General features: G+C 43.2%; 1 protein-coding gene across 1 annotated transcript in view; it reads left to right on the top strand.

Moving 5' to 3' along the window:
* The window catches only part of LOC308373013 (protocadherin-15-like), a gene marked incomplete at both ends in the record, with an annotated part of 150,871 nt that overhangs the window by 44,322 nt on the left and 86,319 nt on the right, over window positions 1–20,230 (top strand). The window contains 8 exons of the mRNA XM_080848405.1: window positions 4,990–5,098; window positions 5,423–5,535; window positions 8,857–9,063; window positions 10,310–10,330; window positions 11,288–11,422; window positions 16,608–16,757; window positions 19,502–19,695; window positions 20,139–20,230. The exon at window positions 20,139–20,230 is cut by the window's right edge and continues 41 nt beyond it. Coding sequence (XP_080704531.1) covers window positions 4,990–5,098; window positions 5,423–5,535; window positions 8,857–9,063; window positions 10,310–10,330; window positions 11,288–11,422; window positions 16,608–16,757; window positions 19,502–19,695; window positions 20,139–20,230 — 1,021 coding nt within the window. The remainder of the gene's footprint in view (window positions 1–4,989; window positions 5,099–5,422; window positions 5,536–8,856; window positions 9,064–10,309; window positions 10,331–11,287; window positions 11,423–16,607; window positions 16,758–19,501; window positions 19,696–20,138) is intronic.

Here is a 20,230-nt window from a genome sequence, read left to right as displayed (position 1 = left end):
CACACACACACACACACACACACACACACTCAAACTACTCCTGCCTACACATGTGCCCAAAAGCAATGTACTAATAAACGGATGCTCTAAAGCATGCACACACACACAAACAAACGAATACTCATTCACACACACACTCACACACACCAAGAGACTTCTTAGGTTGGCTGCCTGTTGGCATCTCAGGTAAAATGAGTGGATGACATCCATAAAAGAAAAACTAACAAAAATAATTGGAATGATTGAAAAAACACTGTCATTGTATATTGCTGATTTTCTTTTTTCCTCGCAAAGCCATCAAAGACTTTTAAAATCAATATATGCTTGCCTGTCTGCAATGATTTTCAACCTGGGTCCTAACACAGTCTGGTTGTAGTTTCTGCTCCCTGCTTGTGCTGCGCTGTAAACCCTGTGGGAGTCACTCTCTGGAGATTTCCTGTCACACTTACGCTGTCGGGTAGCAAGGGCTGATGGGATTGTCGCATTCTGTGCTAGCAGAAGGACAGCGGCATAATAGGCTAGCTATCCGCATGTGTTATACTCGTGTGTGCTGTGTCCTGGGATACGCCTGGACTCTGATCTTAAGGTATTGTCAGGGGAGTTTTTTTTTGTCCAGCTATACACACAATGACACTGTGGTGTCAAAAGTGAATTGACACCATCTGCACTGTAGGTAACTTTCTATACTTGATGGAAGCCTGTTTGTTTGTTTGGGTGTGGATGATTTTGACCAGTCTCTCTGTTTAATGTAGTTTAGTGGAGGAGGTTAGTCTCAGCATCTGTGGTACGGCTGGATGCTACTCCCAAACTTGAATCAGCTGGAATGGCTCCCCTGTGTCCTGCTCGGTGGAGTTTATTATGTAGGGGTGTAGGGATGAGCGCTACTTCCCGGCATTTTTATTTTTAATTATCAACACACAGAGCAAAACGCCTCTCAGCTTAAGCACAACAGGGGGTGAGCAACTTTAAAGTGCAGACTCAGCCATGCTTTATTCACATTAAAGCATAGTCCAAGCACTCTCTTTCTCTTGGTGTGTCTCTCTTTCTCTCTCTCTCTCTCTCTCAAAAGAAAAATTCAAAAGAAGCTTTATTGGCATGACTGTAACGTTCTACAGTATTGCCAAAGCAACATACAGTAACAGTAGAGATGCACCGATCAATCGGCCGCCGATTAAAAAAGCCGGTTTTTTTATCCAACCGGCCACAATCGGTGACCTGCCGGTCACTGTCGTAATTTCCGGTTTTCGGCCGATCAAACTGACCCACAGGCGCGGTGCGTAGCAGCTCAATGCGCCCAGAGCAAGACTCGGGAAGAAAACATGTCGCTGATTTGGACTTATTTCACTGTGTGCCAGGACGACCCAAAACACGCTGTTTGTAATGCTTGCAAGTCAAAAATAAGACATGTGTAGCGTCCGTGTTAGGGCTCTCTCAAGAAAATATCTCTTTGGATAAGTAGCTCTCCGTTTAATAAAAGCGTATTTCACTCGTGCTCAGAACAACCACAAGTCAACCCATTGCCATGGCAACTCCCCTAACAGAAATCCCGTTGCCACTAGTCCCATATGGAATGCTATGTATTGCTGCCAGTGCAGAAAAAGAAGTTTACAAATCTATGGATATCTTCGCAAATAACTATACAAAAATGTGAAACACAGCAGAATATTTAGCCGATCATTATGCAGAATAATATTCCTTACAGTTGAGTAGAATATGATTGTTAGAAAAAGATCGCTATTTTCACAAATGAACGTCTGTGCTGTTGAGAGTAGCCGAGTAACGTTAACGTACCTGTTTGTATTGATGGTTTTTTTTTTATCCCATATTATGATGCACTTTTTTATTTATAGAGGTCAAAGGCCTGAAATGTGCAATTTACTTTGAGAACCAGTTTATTTTCAGTACATAATAGTGCACTCTATCTTTTGTTTGTATTTATTTTAGTTTTATCCTAGTTATTGACCTGTAAACTGGACTGAAAGTCAGTGTTCAAAATAAATCTGCTCAGGAGGCACTGTTGAAACTCTCACTCTATTTCTTATTTGTGATGTTTTATTCTTGAAAAGGGGAGTTATGATAGCATATAGCCTACCACTAGTTGTGGTTTTAATTGCAGTTATATAAGTAAAATGTTGTCTGGGAGAAGGGTACTCAAGCCAAACAAATATGGTGTCTATTATATGATTATAATTATTTCTTAGAAAATCGGTATCGGAAAAAACGGTTTTGGCAGGTCAGACCTCCTTAAAAACCGGAAATTGGTATCGGCCAAGAATTTTGCAATCGGTGCATCTCTAAGTAACAGTAAGTGATTATATAAACAATACATATATCTATACACAGGGTACATCAGAATGGGAAAGGGAAAAGTGGGAACAATAATATTCTGTAATAATCTCTCTCTCTCTCTCTCTCTCTGTGTTGTGTTTACTGTTGTATCTTTGTGAGATTAAGTTGTGTTCAACTGGGATTTCTTTTAAGCTCTGGGATAGTCGTTTTACTGCACTTCCTTCATACAAACGAGGCACAGTTGAAATGATTGTTAACAGGCTTCCATGTAAAGTGTCTGAAATGTCAAAAAAGGGTTTATAGTGCTTCCAGAATGAGTCCCCAGGCATGATGAAATAATGGCTGGTATGAAGTCCCCTTTGGCTCGGATATTTGAGTGTTACTCCACAAAATGGCACACTCGAAGATCGTCTGACAGGTGGCCTCCGTAGCTGGTCTATGTGGACGTACTGTCCGTGACAGCTGTTGTTTGTGACTTTGTGAGAATCCCGAGAGCTCCACCTGGCATAGTGTGTTTGTACTGGCTCTGTCCTAATAGGAAATCTTAGTGTTCTGTGAGCTGGCCTCATCATGCTGAATAATAAACTGACCCTTAAAATAAAAATACTGATGAGTCTGTTCCCACTGGTCTCTCTTGCGCTTGCTCTTGCTCTCTCTCTCTCTCTATCTCTCTCTCTCAAACCCTTTCTCTCTTGCTCTTGGTATCACTCTCTCTTCCTCTCTTGAAGGTGTAATTAGTGTAAAATGATTTCATGGTCTTTTACAGGCTCTTAACTCCCAAGGTGAAGCTTAGGGCACATTAAAATATGTGTTTTGAAGTGTAGTGTTCATTCATGCCTGGCCCATATGCTATCTGTGAGTGTGTGTTAGTGTGTGTGCATGTTTGAAAGAGAGAGAGAGAGAGAGAAAGGAGAGAGATAGAAAGGAGAGCTATAGAGAGAGAGAGAGAGTTTATCATTTCAGAGTTTAGAAATGTGTGCATTCTTGCATTTCCTCCAAAGGGCCACGTGAGGTATACAGTATATATGAGCATACACATGCTTATGCAAAGAGAGAGGAGGAGGAGAGAGAAGGTGGGCTTACAGATTACAGCTGAAGCTGTTAATTCAGTTCAACAGTTTGTAGTCATTAATGTGGGCAGAGCCTTGCATACAGCAGCTTTCATTACCAGGCATGCCCTCCACTCATTAGCTTGGCTAATAGAATTCACACTGCAGGAGAAAAAAAACTTTACAGTGAAGTTAACGTTCCACGCTCACTGAGCCATACATTGCAGATAGGTCGTTATATCTCAGAATGCACCTTATAGATGACTTAGTATATATGGACGAGCTGCTACCATAGGCTGACGCCAGCATGTCCCAGCATCATCTTGAAGGTATCTTAAGGTCAGGGATCATCTTGAAGGTCACTCAAGGTCACTGATGGATGGAAAATATACGTCTACTCTACAAGACAAAAATCAGATGGCATGTTTTACCGTAACATATGTCCATGCTAATTAGCAGCAAATAGCTTAGCAATTCACACTACCTCCAGCACCATATGCCAGCACAGAGGCTGCCTTTTTGCTGTTGCCAATCTATATGTTTTTTTTTATTATTATTGTGCACTCTGAATTAAAAATATAAGCAGTGAACAATTTGCGAAAACATTTATGTATATGTCTATTTTTGTGTAGAAATACCTAACAGTCATGGCCTCAAACACTTAGGTAAACCCAAATGGGAATGTACCATGTAATCAGTGAAAGGTCAGCAAGGCAAATACGATATCGCTGAGCAAGGAATTAAAGCTGCACTATCATGAAGACATTTTTTGAGCATGATCACCAAGCATGATATGATGCTGTCTTGAACCCACTCTAATCATAACCTTGTGTGCAGTAATGATCTGTTCTTGCATCGACACATTTTATAGCCTGCAGTAAATATGCATCGTTTATAGCTCCATTCTGTCCTTGGCACGATAACAACAACATGTGACGCACAAGTCTGCCCTTTTATGGACTCACATTTATAATGTGATGCAGTGAATCATGATCTAAACAAATCTTCCATATCATCAAAAGGCCCACTGCATAAAGTGCAGGATTTGTGTGTGTGTGTGTGTGTGTGTGTGTGTGTGTGTGTGTGTGTGTGTGTGTGTGTGTGTGTCTGTTTTTTTAACCTATGCTGGTCTTTAAATCCGTGTTATTTACGGTAGTTAACAGTGAGTTTAAGGAATAATGAGTCCATATGACTAAGGACTGGAGATACAGTATGTAGACCAGTCTCAGCTGGCTATCACATGACTGCATGAGAGATCACACGAGGACACAGCATGAGAACCATTAATTCATACAGATATCCAGGTAACTGTCTCTGGACTGTTTTTCATCATTAGTGTACCATACCAAACTGAGCTTATGTTGCTTGATGTGACAACTGCATGCATTGATATTACAGTCACTGTAATAGGCTTTGCCTTGGCTTAGTCTGTCGACACAGTTAACTCAGTCGAATTTGAGGTTTGGAGTGTGCAAATGTAATGTGTGCAAATGTAAGGGTGCTTAGTCTTGCCTTCGGACGGCAGTAACACAGAGGAAATGCAGACACTGTGGACACTCGGTATAGAAGCATACCTGTAGGCAGAGGACAAAGAGCAGACTCATATAAGAGGGGTATATTGTGTGACCCCAACCTCTCCTCTGTGTTTTAGACTACACTGAACCCTCTGCAGGTGGTCCCACCCATCAGGGCCGTGGATCAGGACCGCAACATCCAACCACCGTCTGACCGACCAGGAATCCTTTATTACATCCTGGTTGGTGAGTATGCACTCGTGGTCGTGGTCATGCTTGTGCATACATGCAAGTACACACACACAGACACACACACATGAACACGCACACGCACACGCACACGCACACGCACACGCACACGCAAACGCACACACACACACACACATGCACACAGACACACTCATTCATGTGTGCATTCACACTCGGTTTCTCTCTCTCATGCACAAACACACACACACTCAAACACACACAGACTGTCATCCTCTCTCTCCATCTGACTCTCGCATACACTCACAGACACACATTGACATGCACACATGGTAACTCACAGCCTCTCTGTTGTGCACACAGGTCATCCGGCGGCCTACGGTGAATACTTCACTCTGAACAGCACAACAGCAGAGCTGCTCCTGCTCAAGCCAGTCAGCAGAGACCTCTTTCACACATTCACTCTCGTCATCAAGGTAATTATACGGCCAGAGGTGGTGTGTGTGGGAGTGTATGTGTGTGTGAGAGAGAGAGAGACAGAGAGGAAGAGGAAGAGTATTTAAAGCGTGTTTGAGTCTATCCGCTTTGGAATATTAATTAGGAATGACAACCCATTTGTAATTACATTGGATCTGATAAAGAAAAGCTGACCTACAAACTAATTAAAATAGATCTTTATGTTCAAATAAATCTAAAAGACATGGAAAATAAACACACATTTCTCTGGGGGCTTCAGATCTACAATTGCATTGGCATTCTTGTGAGAGGAAGAGAGAGATTGAGAGAGTGAGAGAGAGAGAGAGAGAACAAGAGAGAGAGGGAGAAGAGGGAGAGAGAGAGGGAGAAGAGGGATAGAGAGAGTCTCTGCGTGTCTTTATTGGATGTTTACCTCTCGCTTCGCTTCCTACCGTCACCCAAAACAGGAAGTTTAGAGGAAGAAAAAAGACCAATCTGTGTCTGAGTCAGTCAGGAGAGAAAATACATTAGCGAAGGAGGGGTTGATAGACTGTGTATGTGTGTGTGTGTGTGTGTGTGTGTGTGTGTGTGTGTGTGTGTGTATGTGTGTGTGTGTATGTGTGTGTGTGTGTGGGGGGGGGGGTGTGTGTGTGTGTGGGGGGGGGGTGTGTGTGTGCGCAGGCTCATTTGTGTGTGCGCAGGCTCATTTGGCCTGTTTGCAGTAGGCTGCTTCGCAGGAGGCAGTCACTGAGATGAATGGCCCTCGCAGCGCTGGCCGGACAGTGATGAGTGTCATGTAATCACTCAAATATGCCATCTACTCACTGCTCCAGAAAATGGCCTCACCTAATTGGATAGTCGCGTGTGTTTTTTCTCCTAGCAGAGCAAACAACGCATTTAGCTCTGTTGTTCTGCCTCCTTCATTATTGCCGTACAACATAACTAATTGCGCCTCCTGTTTGAACGTGTGGAATGACAATGGTGTGTTAAGGTCAGGCTCAATCTGAAGCCGGTTAGTGTGAGCTTACAGTTTTTTACAATCATTTTCAATCATTTAAATCATTGTCTCAGTACCATGTACACCTTTTCAAAACATTTCAGTGTGCTTTACAAACACACATCTGAGCACATCAATTAACCTACAGTGCAAAATGCACTTCAACCACCAAAACACTTCATACTTCACCCAAAATTGACTTGCGCTGCCATAACTATAGTAATGCCCATTAAATTAATTAATTAATGCCCCTTGTCCATTAAACTACTTTATCACTCAATGTACAATTAACTCAAAAAACAAGAACTACTTCAAGCATTACAAAATGCATGTTATGTGTTGCTGTACTCTATTTTTGCATAGACAACATATGACACCTCAGTACTACATACAATAGTACATATTGTAATACAAAACATATAAAGCAAAATATAAAATTCTATATGCTTCAATACAGCTCTTTGCAAATTATTCGATGGTTTACTATTGTACAAAGAAAAGTGTGCTGACACATTTCATTCCCAGTACAGTAAGTGAAACAACAACACATGGGTCTACCATCAGATGTGTCCTGCAGTCCTAATGCTGGTCCTTGGTTCAATTTTTATGAACTTCACATGCACAGTACCGCAACATTCTTCCTTGCCTTGAATCTTAAGCACATCTTGTTCAACCCTAAAATCCCCCATATCCCACAAATATTTCAAGGCAAGCAGTTGTCATGACATCAAGAACAAATGTTTTGATCTGTTGTTTTGCCTATCACAATACTCTTCTAACTCTTCTGAATTTACCATGTGTGATTTATGGGTCACATTGTCTCATTGAGAGACTTACATATACAGCACAGCAGTAATAGTAGGAACATTTCTTCAGTTAGTACGTTTATATTCATACATGCACATTTCAATGCAAATGCCGTATTACCACTTTTGTATAATTGGCAACAAGGCTGCTAACAAGCAAAACAAAGCACAGAGCAGAATTTATTCCACAAAAATCTAAATAATCGGTCTCATTTCAAAAGTATAGTTTAATTTGTCCGTCAAAATACAGCATATTTCCATTTAGAGTGATTCAAATTGTATCTGCTTTTGAACTGAAAGTTAACTGTTTTGAACATAGGATTCAAATTATTGCAAAAAAAATGCTGTAGTTGCACAGAGTTTTGGTGGTGGTGAACTGAGGCAGGTATCCATGAACTTTGGAAGTGGTCATTACAGTAAATGCATTTTTTATCAAAGCAATGCAAAAGTATCTACAGTTTAGGTCGCATAATCTATTGATATTGTGTGTTTTGAAGTGTTTTGAAAAAGTGGACCTGGTATTGAGACAAGTGAGAAAATTATTGTGATTTATGCGAGCTGTGTCGAAGTGACTTCCTGTGACATGTGAATGTGACTCATTATACGTGTGCAAAGTGCTACGTATGAGCTTTAGTTCTGTACTACATTCATTGTATGTAAAGAAAGAGAAAACACAGATTTAAGGACACAAGTGTAGGTGCCTGTGTGTATATGTGTGTGTGTGCGTGTGTGTGCATGTGCGTGCGTGCGTGTGTGTGTGTATAAGTGTATGTGTGTGTGTGTGTGTGTGTGTGTGTGTGTGTGTGTATTCCTCTGTGTGTCTATATTTGAAGTGGAGCAGAAATGACTGTAGTGTGTTGTTTAGACATAATTTAATCTGGCACAGGCTCTGAATTGTGTAATTGAAGACTGTGTTCCTTTTAAGAGCCTTGAGGCCTTGATATCACTCCCCACCACCTTAATAAAGAAAGCCCCCTCAGTGGAGCATTTGGCAGCATTGTGTTATTGTTGAAAGGGCTAACAGGCTCGAGAGGGAGAGCTTGCTCAATGATGGGTCCTCTGATGTGGTGTTATGTACTGGATGCAGAATCAATTGACTCTCAAGACCACAAACCCGGCCAGCCCCACAGTCAGTCAACCAGGCAGATAGATCCAGTTTAATTCCCCGGAATCATATGCATCTTTCCAGCGTACAAAGCTCACGCTTTAACTCCTGTGGGATGACTATTCACCGGGTTATCATGAGCAGAGGCGTCTGTTGTGATTTGGCTTCATTATCTTGTTTACATATGACTGCATAATCTGTAGAATAATGCATGTTATTTCTCTGCGTGGTGATGAACATTGGTATGTGTGGATGCATTTGTTTGTGCCCTGTAGTCATCTCCTGTGACTTCACCCCCAGGCACACGCTCTCTTCATTACCGCTTTCAGAACAGCTCCGTTGATGGACGCTTTGTTGAACTGCACAGAGACTCTCTCTGTGTTTCTCTGTTGTGTGTAAATGTGCTGTTCTTTGTTTGTTTGTTCACCTAAAGGCAGAACAAGACAACGGCCACCCTCTGCCAGCGTTTGCCGACCTGATCATCGAAGTGCTAGACGAGAACAACCAGGCACCGTACTTCCTGCAGGCCACCTACCAGGGCTACGTCAGCGAAGCCTCGCCCGTGGGAACCACCATCTCCATCAGTGCCAACCTCACGGCCCCGCTGGGCATCATTGCCCTCGATAACGACATTGAAGAGGTACGAGACGCCTGGGTTGTGGATGTACTGATTGGCATTGGTTGGTTATGACGTGTCTGAAATAGCACCCCTCACTTATAAGAGTTGAGTCAGAATGTATGAAAAGGGGGAGGTGGACTGACAATTTAATTAAATAGTCTGAGGAAGAATTAGGAATTTCGAGCACACTTAGCATTTCAGCTGACAAGCTTTAATCACGACTTACAGGAAGAATGTCTAGCTATGGGACCACTCTTTTGTTCCTGTTCAGCTGGCTTTTCTGACAGTAAGATGTTTGACAGATACCACGCGTTACACCACGAGTAACTAGAACAAGTCTTTATCAGATGGCTGTGTTTTCATTGTGATATTTCATTTCCGCTCAGTCATTGTCTTGTCTTGTTGTAAAGTTCTATCAAAGTCTCGTTGGCTGTTAAGTTGACCACATACTGGCTTCACCGGGAGACATTTTCGTGGTCTAGATGTGCTCTTATCAACCTGGTCATTTTATGCTAGCCTCACCAGTCATTGTGTTCATTCCCAGCGTGAAGCCAATTAAAAATACCCAGTGCTCCAAATTAGATTATTAAGCATACACAGTACTCTAAATTAGATTTTAAGCATACCCAGTTCTCTAAATTGGTTTATTAATCATACTCAGTACTCTAAATTGGATTATTTAGCATAATCAGTACTCTAAATTGCCACGCAAGTGCTTTTGTCCAGCATAAAGGGCATCATGTTGACAGACATTGGGTATGGTACAGAGATGACATTTAGCTGGTACCGTTGAGTGCCCTGGCAAACTTCACACCAGCATTTCTAGATGTGGAACAATGTCATTTGAAGACAGAGGAGTATTGTGTTTCGAAAACACATATTCCATTGAACAGCTAAGATTTCCAATGGAAAATTATACATTTTTCATCTGCAATGCCCACACTCCATTTGAAGAACAGAACCGGAAAGAAACAAGTCAGGGAAAGTGTATTCCGTAATTGTCATGCTGGCAGGGTGTATCAGATATTGTGAAGTGGCCTCTTCTAAAAAAAATAGAGCTGATCTTCATTCAGTGGCAGAGAGAGGCCAAGCCAGCCATATATTTGGGGATAAGTTGGATTCCATTCCCTGAGGTATTTTTGGGTGATCATCTTGACATATAAGCATCTGCTTATTCCATTGACTATGTTGTCGTAAGTGTTGTCATTTTGTTTCAAAGATCCAATGTGCTTTATATCCCACCCCCCCCCCCCCCCCCCACACACAGCTGGAACCTGGTGATACTCCTGTAGGTATCAGAGAGCGCCACCGAGAGTGCTGTGTGCCTGAGTGTTCTTTCTTTCTTCCTTTCTTTCTTTGTTTCTTGTTTCCTTGCTTTCTTTCTGGAACCCCCAATTTTAGCTCGTTAAACTGTTCAAGGGGAAATGAATTGTGTGCGATTTCAGGGGTATAATGAAATGAATACTCTACCTTTCAGTGTGTTGTGATGTTCTCTCTTCTTTGCATTTGGTGTGGTGTAGTTACTCTAATCTTCGAGTGATTAGTTTCAGCACTAAAGTATCCAGTTGTGAGTAATATATACACACATGCTGGCCTGTGCACACACGCCGACATCTCCACTTTCTTGAATCATTAACCCCCCTATCCTGTGTTGATGAAGCCATCAAAGCATGGGTTGATCTAAATAAATCAATACTGTAGCTAATGTGGATGTTTAGTAAACAAATTCAGTTTATTGACAAACACGACTCACTCTAATGAAGCCAACTGAAGCGGCTGTGCTGACAAGTCATTTTTGTTATGTTCTCACGGTTGATTGGACGAGGATCCACACACACACACAAACAGATTGCTGACCAGCCAGAAACTCCAGATTTGTAGATGTTTTGGAGAACATCAAAGTATACAGTTCCAGATTAGCACTAGCATGTGTTTGCCGAAACTAAACAAAAGCCTTTTCTCGCATTGAGAACATTTGAGCACTTACTTCCAGAAATAATAAAAAACCAAAAAACAGAACAGCCCCTCACACACACTGTATGTATTTCTGAGTTTACTGAAATTCATTGTGCGTGTGCATGTGTCTGTATGCCTGTGTGTGTGTGTGTGTGTCTGTATGCCTGTATGTGTGTGTGTGTGTGTGTGTGTGTGTGTGTGTGTGTGTGTGTGTGTGTGTGTGTGTGTGTGTGTGTGTGTGTGTGGGTGTGCGTGCGTGCGTGTGTGCGTGCGTGTTTCTGCGTTTCAGACAAAAGACCCGCAGGTCCTGATAACGCTTGGCGATTTCACCTCCATCTTCACCATCACTCCTGTGGGGATCACACGCTACATCACCCTACTCAAACCTGTGGACCGGGAGAAGCAGATGACCTACACCTTCATGGTACAGTGTCCCTCTCTTCCCCTACAGACAGAAGCAGTTGAGAATGCACATTGGTTCTGTAAACATAGGCAACTAGCTTAGCTCTTCCCATATTATTGTTAAGTATGCGTATAGACACAGTGGCCTACACATGCATGGCAGAAATAATAATAGCTGATTCTTCTTTGTTATCGTGCACATGTGCACAGATGCAATTCAGACACTCCAACATATAGAATATACAATAAATGTACATATATATTCTTTATGCATATACGTTGAATGCTTTTGCATATATTTCTACATTTATTTTATTTAGCGTTAGTATCGAGAGCAACTTTTAGCAAGAGAGGTGAATGTTTTGATCAGCATGTGTGTCTGATAGGGGTGTATAACGGTATGTACAGTATGGACGTTACAGTTCTATGGAGAATATGTGGTAGTCTATGTGTGAAGATTGATGAACTTAATGCGGAACAATATTTAACGTCAATGGAAACTTCGAGAAACTCCTGGGCCCTATATTTTAACTCTTTTTGAGTCCAACAACTATGCAATGAAATCCAATGGAGCAAGCACGCATGTCAACGTAATCCACTTGTTATAGCCACTGAGAGGCTCATTAATTATTATAAGGGTCTGACAGTCTGTAAGGATCCCTTCAGAGGTTCACCTGGGTCTGTTTTTTACCCCAACGACTGTCAAGAAACTGTAGAAAATGACAATCAGTTTGTTTGTACAGTCAGTGTTTTACTGATCCTCCGGTCACTGACGTAGCACCTGACTCAGTGCCTGTAGTCGATTGGTCTACCATGTGGTGCTGGAGTGGGAGCACAGAGGAGAGTGCCTCCCTGCGACTATCGCCTACGGAGACTGAATGGCGTGCTACGTCAGAGATTGGAGGATCCAGTCAGGTCGAACACAGTACAGTCTTCACTACTGTCTGTTGAAAAATAATGAAAAGAAACCTAGCCTGATGCATTTGTTGTGATGTCCAAACTGTGAATTTGTGTACCATTACAGCCCTACTGTTACAGCACTATGAGGACAAGCCTCTTGTATGCACTCGGCATTCAGTTAAATGGTCTGGAAGGGACATTACCGCCACTCAATTAATCGTACTTTGGTGGATACAGCCTCAGAAGGGCACTAGAAACAAGTTGAGAAGAACTAACACCCCCCCCCCCCTCACACACACACACACACACACACACACACACACACACAGTGAGAAAGGAGAAAGGTTTGCAGCGTTTTGCTTGTATTTGATACTGCCTCCTTAGAGGATTCCCCTGACTTTTTACGACAATGAAAGTATCTTTCACATTATTTCCACTGGGCTCCCTGGGAGCTTCAGCACGCATATCAGTATTTCAGCATGAAATCCTAAAGAAAACATACTGTCAAAGCAATGTTTAATTTCTCCAGACAGTTTAATTTCTCATGCATGGTGACATTCATTAACTGCTCATGTGAATTGCTAGCCTGGATACCAAGGCTTTGAACCGGTTCACGGAACAAAAACGAAAACCAGAAACTTTTGATGTTTTGCTAGGAACAGAAACGAAACCAGAAACTTAAAAAAAAATGATGTTCCAGATCAGAATCGTTTACCTAAAATAATGGTAACCGGTTAATAACGTTAGATTCCTAAATGCAATATGATTGGTGATCGTTCACTTAGATAGAGAACCTTGCCACGCGCCACCAGCTAGTAGCCCTATCGGATCAATTCTATGCACAAGCTGTATCCACCAGTCTCTCAAACTCGATCTTAAGAAGAGGTAAATATTGTACCAAGTATCTCACACATGTTTGTTTTTAAATAGGAATTCTATCAGTCTACGAATTTCCAATGCATTGTTGTAAAAATCTGCAGGGTCAAGTTAATGAAATTGTAGCTAAGTTGGACTGTTTGCATTGGCAGTAGACTACCTGGCTATTGCCCAGCATAACTTACCCTAGTCTTTATTTAAAACGTAGGCTTTTTTGTTCAGATGAGAATCCTATGCGGCAGCATTATTCATTTGACCCCGCGACTAACAAATCCAAATGCAACATTGAGGGATATATGTAGATACCATTGTAGTTTTGTAATATTTGTATTGTCTCTATTGACAAAAATGCACTGATTGGGCCCTGAGGAGGTTTGGCCAAATGCTGTTATGTTTTGTTTGCCCAATAAACAACATAGCATACATTTTCCTTGTCTTAACTCATGTATAATACTGTCAGAATGTCAGAATTACAGTTATGCCGCTTACATAATGTAGCCAATAGTGATTTTTAATGTTTAATGACAGGATAGAGACATATGATTATTTTAAAGTCCTAATGATCAGCCTACTTATTTGTATGTCCCGCAGCTGACATGGAACGCTATTAACCGGTTCAGGAACTTTTTGTTTTTGTTCTAACCGGTTCAGGAACGTCAATTTTAGGGTTGAAACGAAAACCGGAAACGTTAAAATACTGTTTCTGTTCGGAACGAACCAATTGGGAAAAAATTCTGGTTCAAAGCCCTGCTGGATACAGGACCGAATTTAGCCCCGGCCACAATATTTGAGGTCTGGAAGTTCGGTCTGGCATCGCTCCGTTGGGGAGAAATTATGCCCGACCAAAAACACGACAGCCAATCAAATTGTCAGGGCGGGCTTTATACGATGATGGACAGATGATCAGCAGTAACATAATCAACTACGTCACTAACACTTGGGTTGAATTCTTTTCAACAAATATGGCTGCCGCTGGAAAGTTGAAATTTGGAGATTCATGTCTGTTTTAGAAGACATTGACAGCGCATTCATTTCGTAAGAGGAACAGAGAAACACCAACAACTCATTTGGCGATCGAAAAGGTGTTTTTGCCGTCCTTCCTACGGGATCCGGTAAAAGTTTAATGTATCAGATGGTCATACTAGGTTGCTCTGATTGGTTCTAGGTATATCCAATTGAGCGAAGAGGCATTTTTTTTCCTGATCGGTTGAAACACGCCCCATATTCTGACTAGAATTATGAGTATGACATCGTCAGGCTAGTGAATTGCCAGTCAACAGCTTCCAGTTTTTGGCATGTCTCTCCAACGTAAGAAGAACATTATTACCAATGTCCAAAGTGTCCATCTTTCAGTTTATTAGGCCTAAATATTTTCTTAGCGTTCCCCATTAGATTCTTAAACTGTAAATATTCCCTGTTGGCTGGGATATGGGCTCTCCACACTGAGTTAACCCAGCACTGACCCTGCATCTGTTACCTCACAAGGCTAGTCTGTGTTTTAACAAGAAGCTTTTTGTTCCAGTGAGATTCAGTATTTTAGTGTTTTATAAATGGTCCATACCGGAGACTATTCATTCGACAGGAATGGATTGGCCAGTGAATATAGCTATGATTATTAAAGACGTGGGTAGAATGTGAACAATAGAGTTTGATTAAGTGGTGTTCTGTATGAGCACAGCAGGAGGCAGCCATTGCCTTCGCATTGTTTGAGCTACGCTTGATGGCAGTCCCAGTAGGCATGTTTGTTTCTCTCTTCCCCCCCTCCCTCCCTCCCTCCATTCCTCCCCTCACTCCTCTACCCCCCTCCCTTCACCCTCATCACACTCTGTGTTGTATTCATTATCAAGTTTGTTTTCAGGGGGGGGGGGGGGGGGGGACGGAAACCGTATCATTGTCTACATTGTGATGTCCCGAGAGAGTTCTCTTAATGATTGGCACTGAGGGCTGTGTATTATAATTAATCTCTGTCTCTGTCTGTCTCTCTCTCTCTGTCATGTGGTGCATTTCACTAAATAACCCCCTTCTTACTGAGAGAGAGAGAGACAAACAGAGAGAGAGAGAAGTTCCCTCTATATCTTTAAGGATTTTTTTTAACCCCATTTTTTCCCCCCCAGTGAGATCAATCAGATCAGTGAGAACAATTCAATTCCAATCTTCTGAAAAGCAAGTTGGCAGTTTCTTTCCATCTCTTTTTTCCCCGCCTGCACCCCCTCCTTCCTTTTTGTGTTGTTTTGTTCTGTTTTCCACCTCTTTTTGTTACTTCTTCTTGCTCACCAGTTATTTAACCACAAAGACAAAAACAAACAGATCATTTCGAGACAGAGAAAAGAAGATTGAATTGACTTCTTTCTTTAATATATAGTGTTTTTCGTTTGTTTTCCCTTTGAGTTGCTGCTCTCCTCTCGCCCACAGCTTGTAGTGCTTTCTCATTTAGAGTTGTGAGAGGAGAGGAGAACGTTTTTGAAATGCTCTTTGAAGGTGGGCTACAATGTTCCTTCCTATGGGGAGGAACGAGGGTGATGACTGGCCTTGTTATATTAGTCCAGAAATTACCTTTGTGTTTGTGTGGTGATCAGGAGCACATGGCAGAGTGGTGGCACTCACACATGTGAGGATGAGAAGCCTTTCACACAAGGCTTGGGCTTAGGATTTGCCATTGGGGAGATGGTCGAAGTGATGTCAGTGTCTATCTATCTATCTATCTATCTATCTATCTATCTATCTATCTATCTATCTATCTATCTATCTATCTATCTATCTATCTATCTATCTATCTATCTATCTATCTATCTGTCCGTCTCTCTTTCTGTATTCTTTTCCTTCTCTCTCCATTGCTCTCCACTCTTTAGTCCGACATTGTGAATGTAGGGCACGTGCTCTCCTCTCCTCTCCTCTCCTCTCCTCTCCTCTCCTCTCCTCTCCTCTCCTCTCCTCTCCTCTCGCTCTGTTCCAGCGCAGGGGCTAACGGAGGAGCTTTGATGCTCTGCCGTGCTCCATGAGGGAGTGTGCTTATGGAAATGTCCAGTGGGAATCTCTTTAACACTGAGCCTATAGTCATATCCACCCAGGAGCCACGCTGTGTCCCAGAGAAGCACTAGGGACACTAAGCTGCTGAGACAGAGCTGCACGGGGTTTGTGTGGGCAGAATAGATGAACTACACTGGATCCTCTGCATTCGATAGCAGTATGATCTTTTTTTTTAGTATCCCTTTTTTAGTATCCCTAGTATCCCTTTAGTGGAGTTGTTTGCATATGGGTTTATGTCGAAAATGTTTTAAACATGAAATGACTATCAATTGTGAATGACCTCACTGTGGACAGTGAAAAAAAAAAACATTAATGTTTGTGTGTGTAGTAATGCATAGGTAATATTATTGTAATAAGGCATTAGTAATATGTAATAACCTGTGTTCTCTGCGGGGTTTCCACAGCTGATGGCATCTGATGGGGTTCAGCAGAGCATGCCTGTGACCGTCAACATCCTGGTCATTGATGCCAATGACAACACACCCACCTTCTCCCAAGTGTCCTACAGTGTGGAGGTGTTCACTGATATGCAGTATGGTGAGACTGTACTTCAGGTCAGTCAAAGTTTTTTTTTAACTCTGCATGTGCTACTAACCTGATATATTTACTACCGTGTGTGTGTGTGTGTGTGTGTGTGTGTGTGTGTGTCTGTGTGTGTGTGTGTTTGTGTGTGTGTGTTTGTGTGTGTGTGTCTCAGTGTGTTTAATGTGCAAGTTGATGTCCAACATAGTGTCATGAATGCAAGCGGATGCATTATGCTTTATAGAACTGTTTTAATATGTGTGTTCGTGTGTGCGTGCATTTGTGCGTGTTTCTGTGTGTGTGCATGTGTGACTTTGTGTGTGTGTCTGTGTGTGTGTGTGTGTGTGTGTGTGTGTGTGTGTGTGTGTGTGTGTGTGTGTGTGTGTGTGTGTGTGTGTGAGAGCGCAACACAACCATTTTTGTCCCGCAGCAGAATGTGAGGTATTCCTGTCATGGCGGCTCATCTTGGTGCCCACAACCCCTTTATGGGGCTGACTTCATCCAGACGCACAGTCTACACAGCACAGTGTAGGCTTAGAGTCAGGTGGCTCTCCTCTATTCTATAAACTAAACCAATCAATTTTTGGTTGAGCAGCTTCCATTGTACACAGCCGTAATCTACTCAGTCACAGAAACAATCCTGACTTGGCAAACAATTCCCTCTCCCGGAACAAGAGCGATATCCGAATCTGCCCAAGAGGGTCTGAGCTTGTGAGACTGCATGAGAGGGAGGGAGTGTGAGTGAGAGATGGGAGAATAAAGGGAGAGAGAGAGAGAGAGAGAGGCAGGAGGGATGACAGTTTATATCACCACCGCCGCCTCGAACAGACAGGAGAAAACGATGAGTCACAAAAGTGTGCTCCAGAAGTTCCCGATGCCTCAGCATCAGTGGTGAACGCAAGCGTGGAGACGCGTTTCTCACGCCTTGGTGGTGATCGAGACGAGCCGCCGCTCTCCCACGGCGAGAGGAACGACCCCTCTGAGCACCCTGGCATCCGCCAAAAAAAAGATAATGAAAGAAAGGAGGAGCAAAACTCTCCAAACTCAGCGAAAAAGCCCATCATCACAGCTACAGTTATGACCTGGCAGGCTTTACCTCACAGCCAGCGGTAGCCATTACTGCATCTCCAGGCTCCTATTTTATGTGATGAGAGGCAACTCAGAAGCAACAAATTACCCCTCTGCCACTGTTGTGGATTCTGCCGAGATTGAGTGCGGCAGTTCCTTCTAGTTTTCTGCAGGTTTGATGCCTCTCTGTGGTAATTGTGGTTGTGGTTACTGTGCTGGCTTTTGCATTGTTTGGGAGAGTTTTTTTTGTTCTCAGCAGGGTGCCTCTTTTCTCTGTCTCTGGCTTTCTCTCTGTCTCTCTCTTTCAAGCTGTTTATTTCTTCTTCTTCTTCTCTCTTGCCTCCCTCTGCTGTCTGTGAGTCTCCCTATCGCTATTCGCCTCACATCACAGTGTTGACTTTGGAACCACCTCAGATTGCTTGTGGTTGAGAGCATCCCTCTACTCCCTACTCCTCCCTCTCTCCCCCTCTCTCTCTCTCTATGTTTCTCCTTCCTTCTTTTCACATCTCTCTGATCCTCTGTTAGCCAAGCCAAAGAGAAACGCATCCAGAAAGGTCATGTTTAATCTCTGTAGAATCAGGGCCTAGCACTCTCCTTCAGAAATGGGGTGAAGGGGTCTGCACTGGGTCGGCCCAGCCTCTTAACTGCATGTTTGATAAGCTACTCACACTTGACCCCTCCCTTCCCCCTCCCCATGACCCCAGGGGGCAAAGTGGCACTCCCGAGACTCGGCAGACTCTCACCCAGGGGCAGGCAACCTGTGATGGAGGGTGCTGCCTCCTGAGCTGCTGTGCCTGCCCCTGCCCTCAGAACACTGGAGCGACGAGGATGGATTGACCAGGGCGAAAAGATAAAGGGAACGAGAGAGAGAGAGAGACAGAGAGAGAGAGAGAGAGAGATAGCAAGTGATGGAGGAGAAAAGAAGAGAAGAGAGGAGGAGAGAGGGTCATTTAATTGATTAGCCTGAAGGTACTCTCTGGGCCTCTCCACAGAAGAGCAACGAGTGCAGTGATTCTTGTTTGCAGCTTTTCTCTCCTGCTGGATTATCTGCCATTGAGGGGTAATGGGGTTTGTGCAGCGGGCTACTTCAGCGGCACTGTTTTGTTTTCGCTCGGTGACGCGCTCTTATCTCGCGTCGACCACGTTTGGGGATCTGAGGGATTAAAGCGCTGCAGAATGTCATTATACTGCAGCCAGCGCCGCAGTCCAGGCAAAGACTTAATGACGTCAAGGCCAGAATAGAGTTCTGCTGTTTAAGCGCCTGGTGTGAAATGGTATAGGTATGCTGAAGATGCTGTCTTTGTGCAATATGCCAGTCTGGAGGTGCACTGTGAGAGAACATTCGGAGCAGGTTGACTTGTGTGGCTCCAAATGCCATGTGCCAAAGACAGCCTACACAGTTTTATTAATAATTGCAGCCAGTCGGGAATAATAATAGCTATATGGATGAAAGATACATATCAGAGTGCCAATATATGAGGTTACCCCTACAGTTTGAAGGGAGACATTATAATAACACAAGATACCAGTCTGTCTGAAGAGTGTTATAACAGCTTATTTTGTGCAAAATGTAGAGAAGTTTGATGAAAGGATACTGGTAGAGGATAGCATGCGAGTGAATTCACTCACCTCTGTCTTTCCCTCTCTCTGTCTCTCTCTCTCTCTCTCTCTCTTTCTCTTTCTCCCTCTCTCTCTCTCTCCGTCACAGCTGACTGCTCTTGATGCTGATGAAGGATTGAATGGTGTGGTGTCATACTCCATCTTGGCCGGCGACCAGGGGGACTTTATCATCAATAACCGCACGGGCCGCATCACCATAGCGCCAGGGGTGACGCTGATGGTGGGCCGCTCCTACGCTCTGACGGTCAGGGCGGCCGACAACGCCCACGAAGCCGAGAGAAGGCATGCATATTTATCTCCTCTCTCCCACCAACCCTCCTGTTTGTTCAGACTGTACTTCCTCCATGCAGTCAGCTTTGTCATATCTCATACACCAGTCTGGATGTCTGTTACAGCTGCTATCCTGCTGTCTGCCTGTGTTTATGTGTTCACGTTGGCTGCCGTAAATGTTTGTTTATGTCCCTGCATGACTCTCGTTATGTATGCCTGGCTGTCTTTCTTTCTCATCTGCTAATGTCTCCATCTGTCTTTGTTTGTCAATATCCATTAATTTGTTAATCTGTAGTTTTCCCTCCCATCCATCCATCCATCCAGCCATTTGCCCCTGCCTCTATTTGAAGATCCATTCCCTCATTCGTCCATACCCCCCTGCCCAGCTATTGATTCTCTTTGCTGGCTATAACGGCCCTCTCTCTCCCCTCCTTTTCCCACTGCTGCATCTCCAGGAGCTCCATCACTACTGTGTACATCGAGGTGCTGCCCCCCAACAACCAGAGTCCCCCTCGCTTCCCCCTTCTCACCTACAACCTGGAGATCA

Source organism: Sprattus sprattus (genome assembly GCF_963457725.1).
Source record: "Sprattus sprattus genome assembly, chromosome: 12".
Classification (NCBI taxonomy): domain Eukaryota; kingdom Metazoa; phylum Chordata; class Actinopteri; order Clupeiformes; family Clupeidae; genus Sprattus; species Sprattus sprattus.
This window is presented reverse-complemented; position numbering and strand designations above follow the sequence as displayed.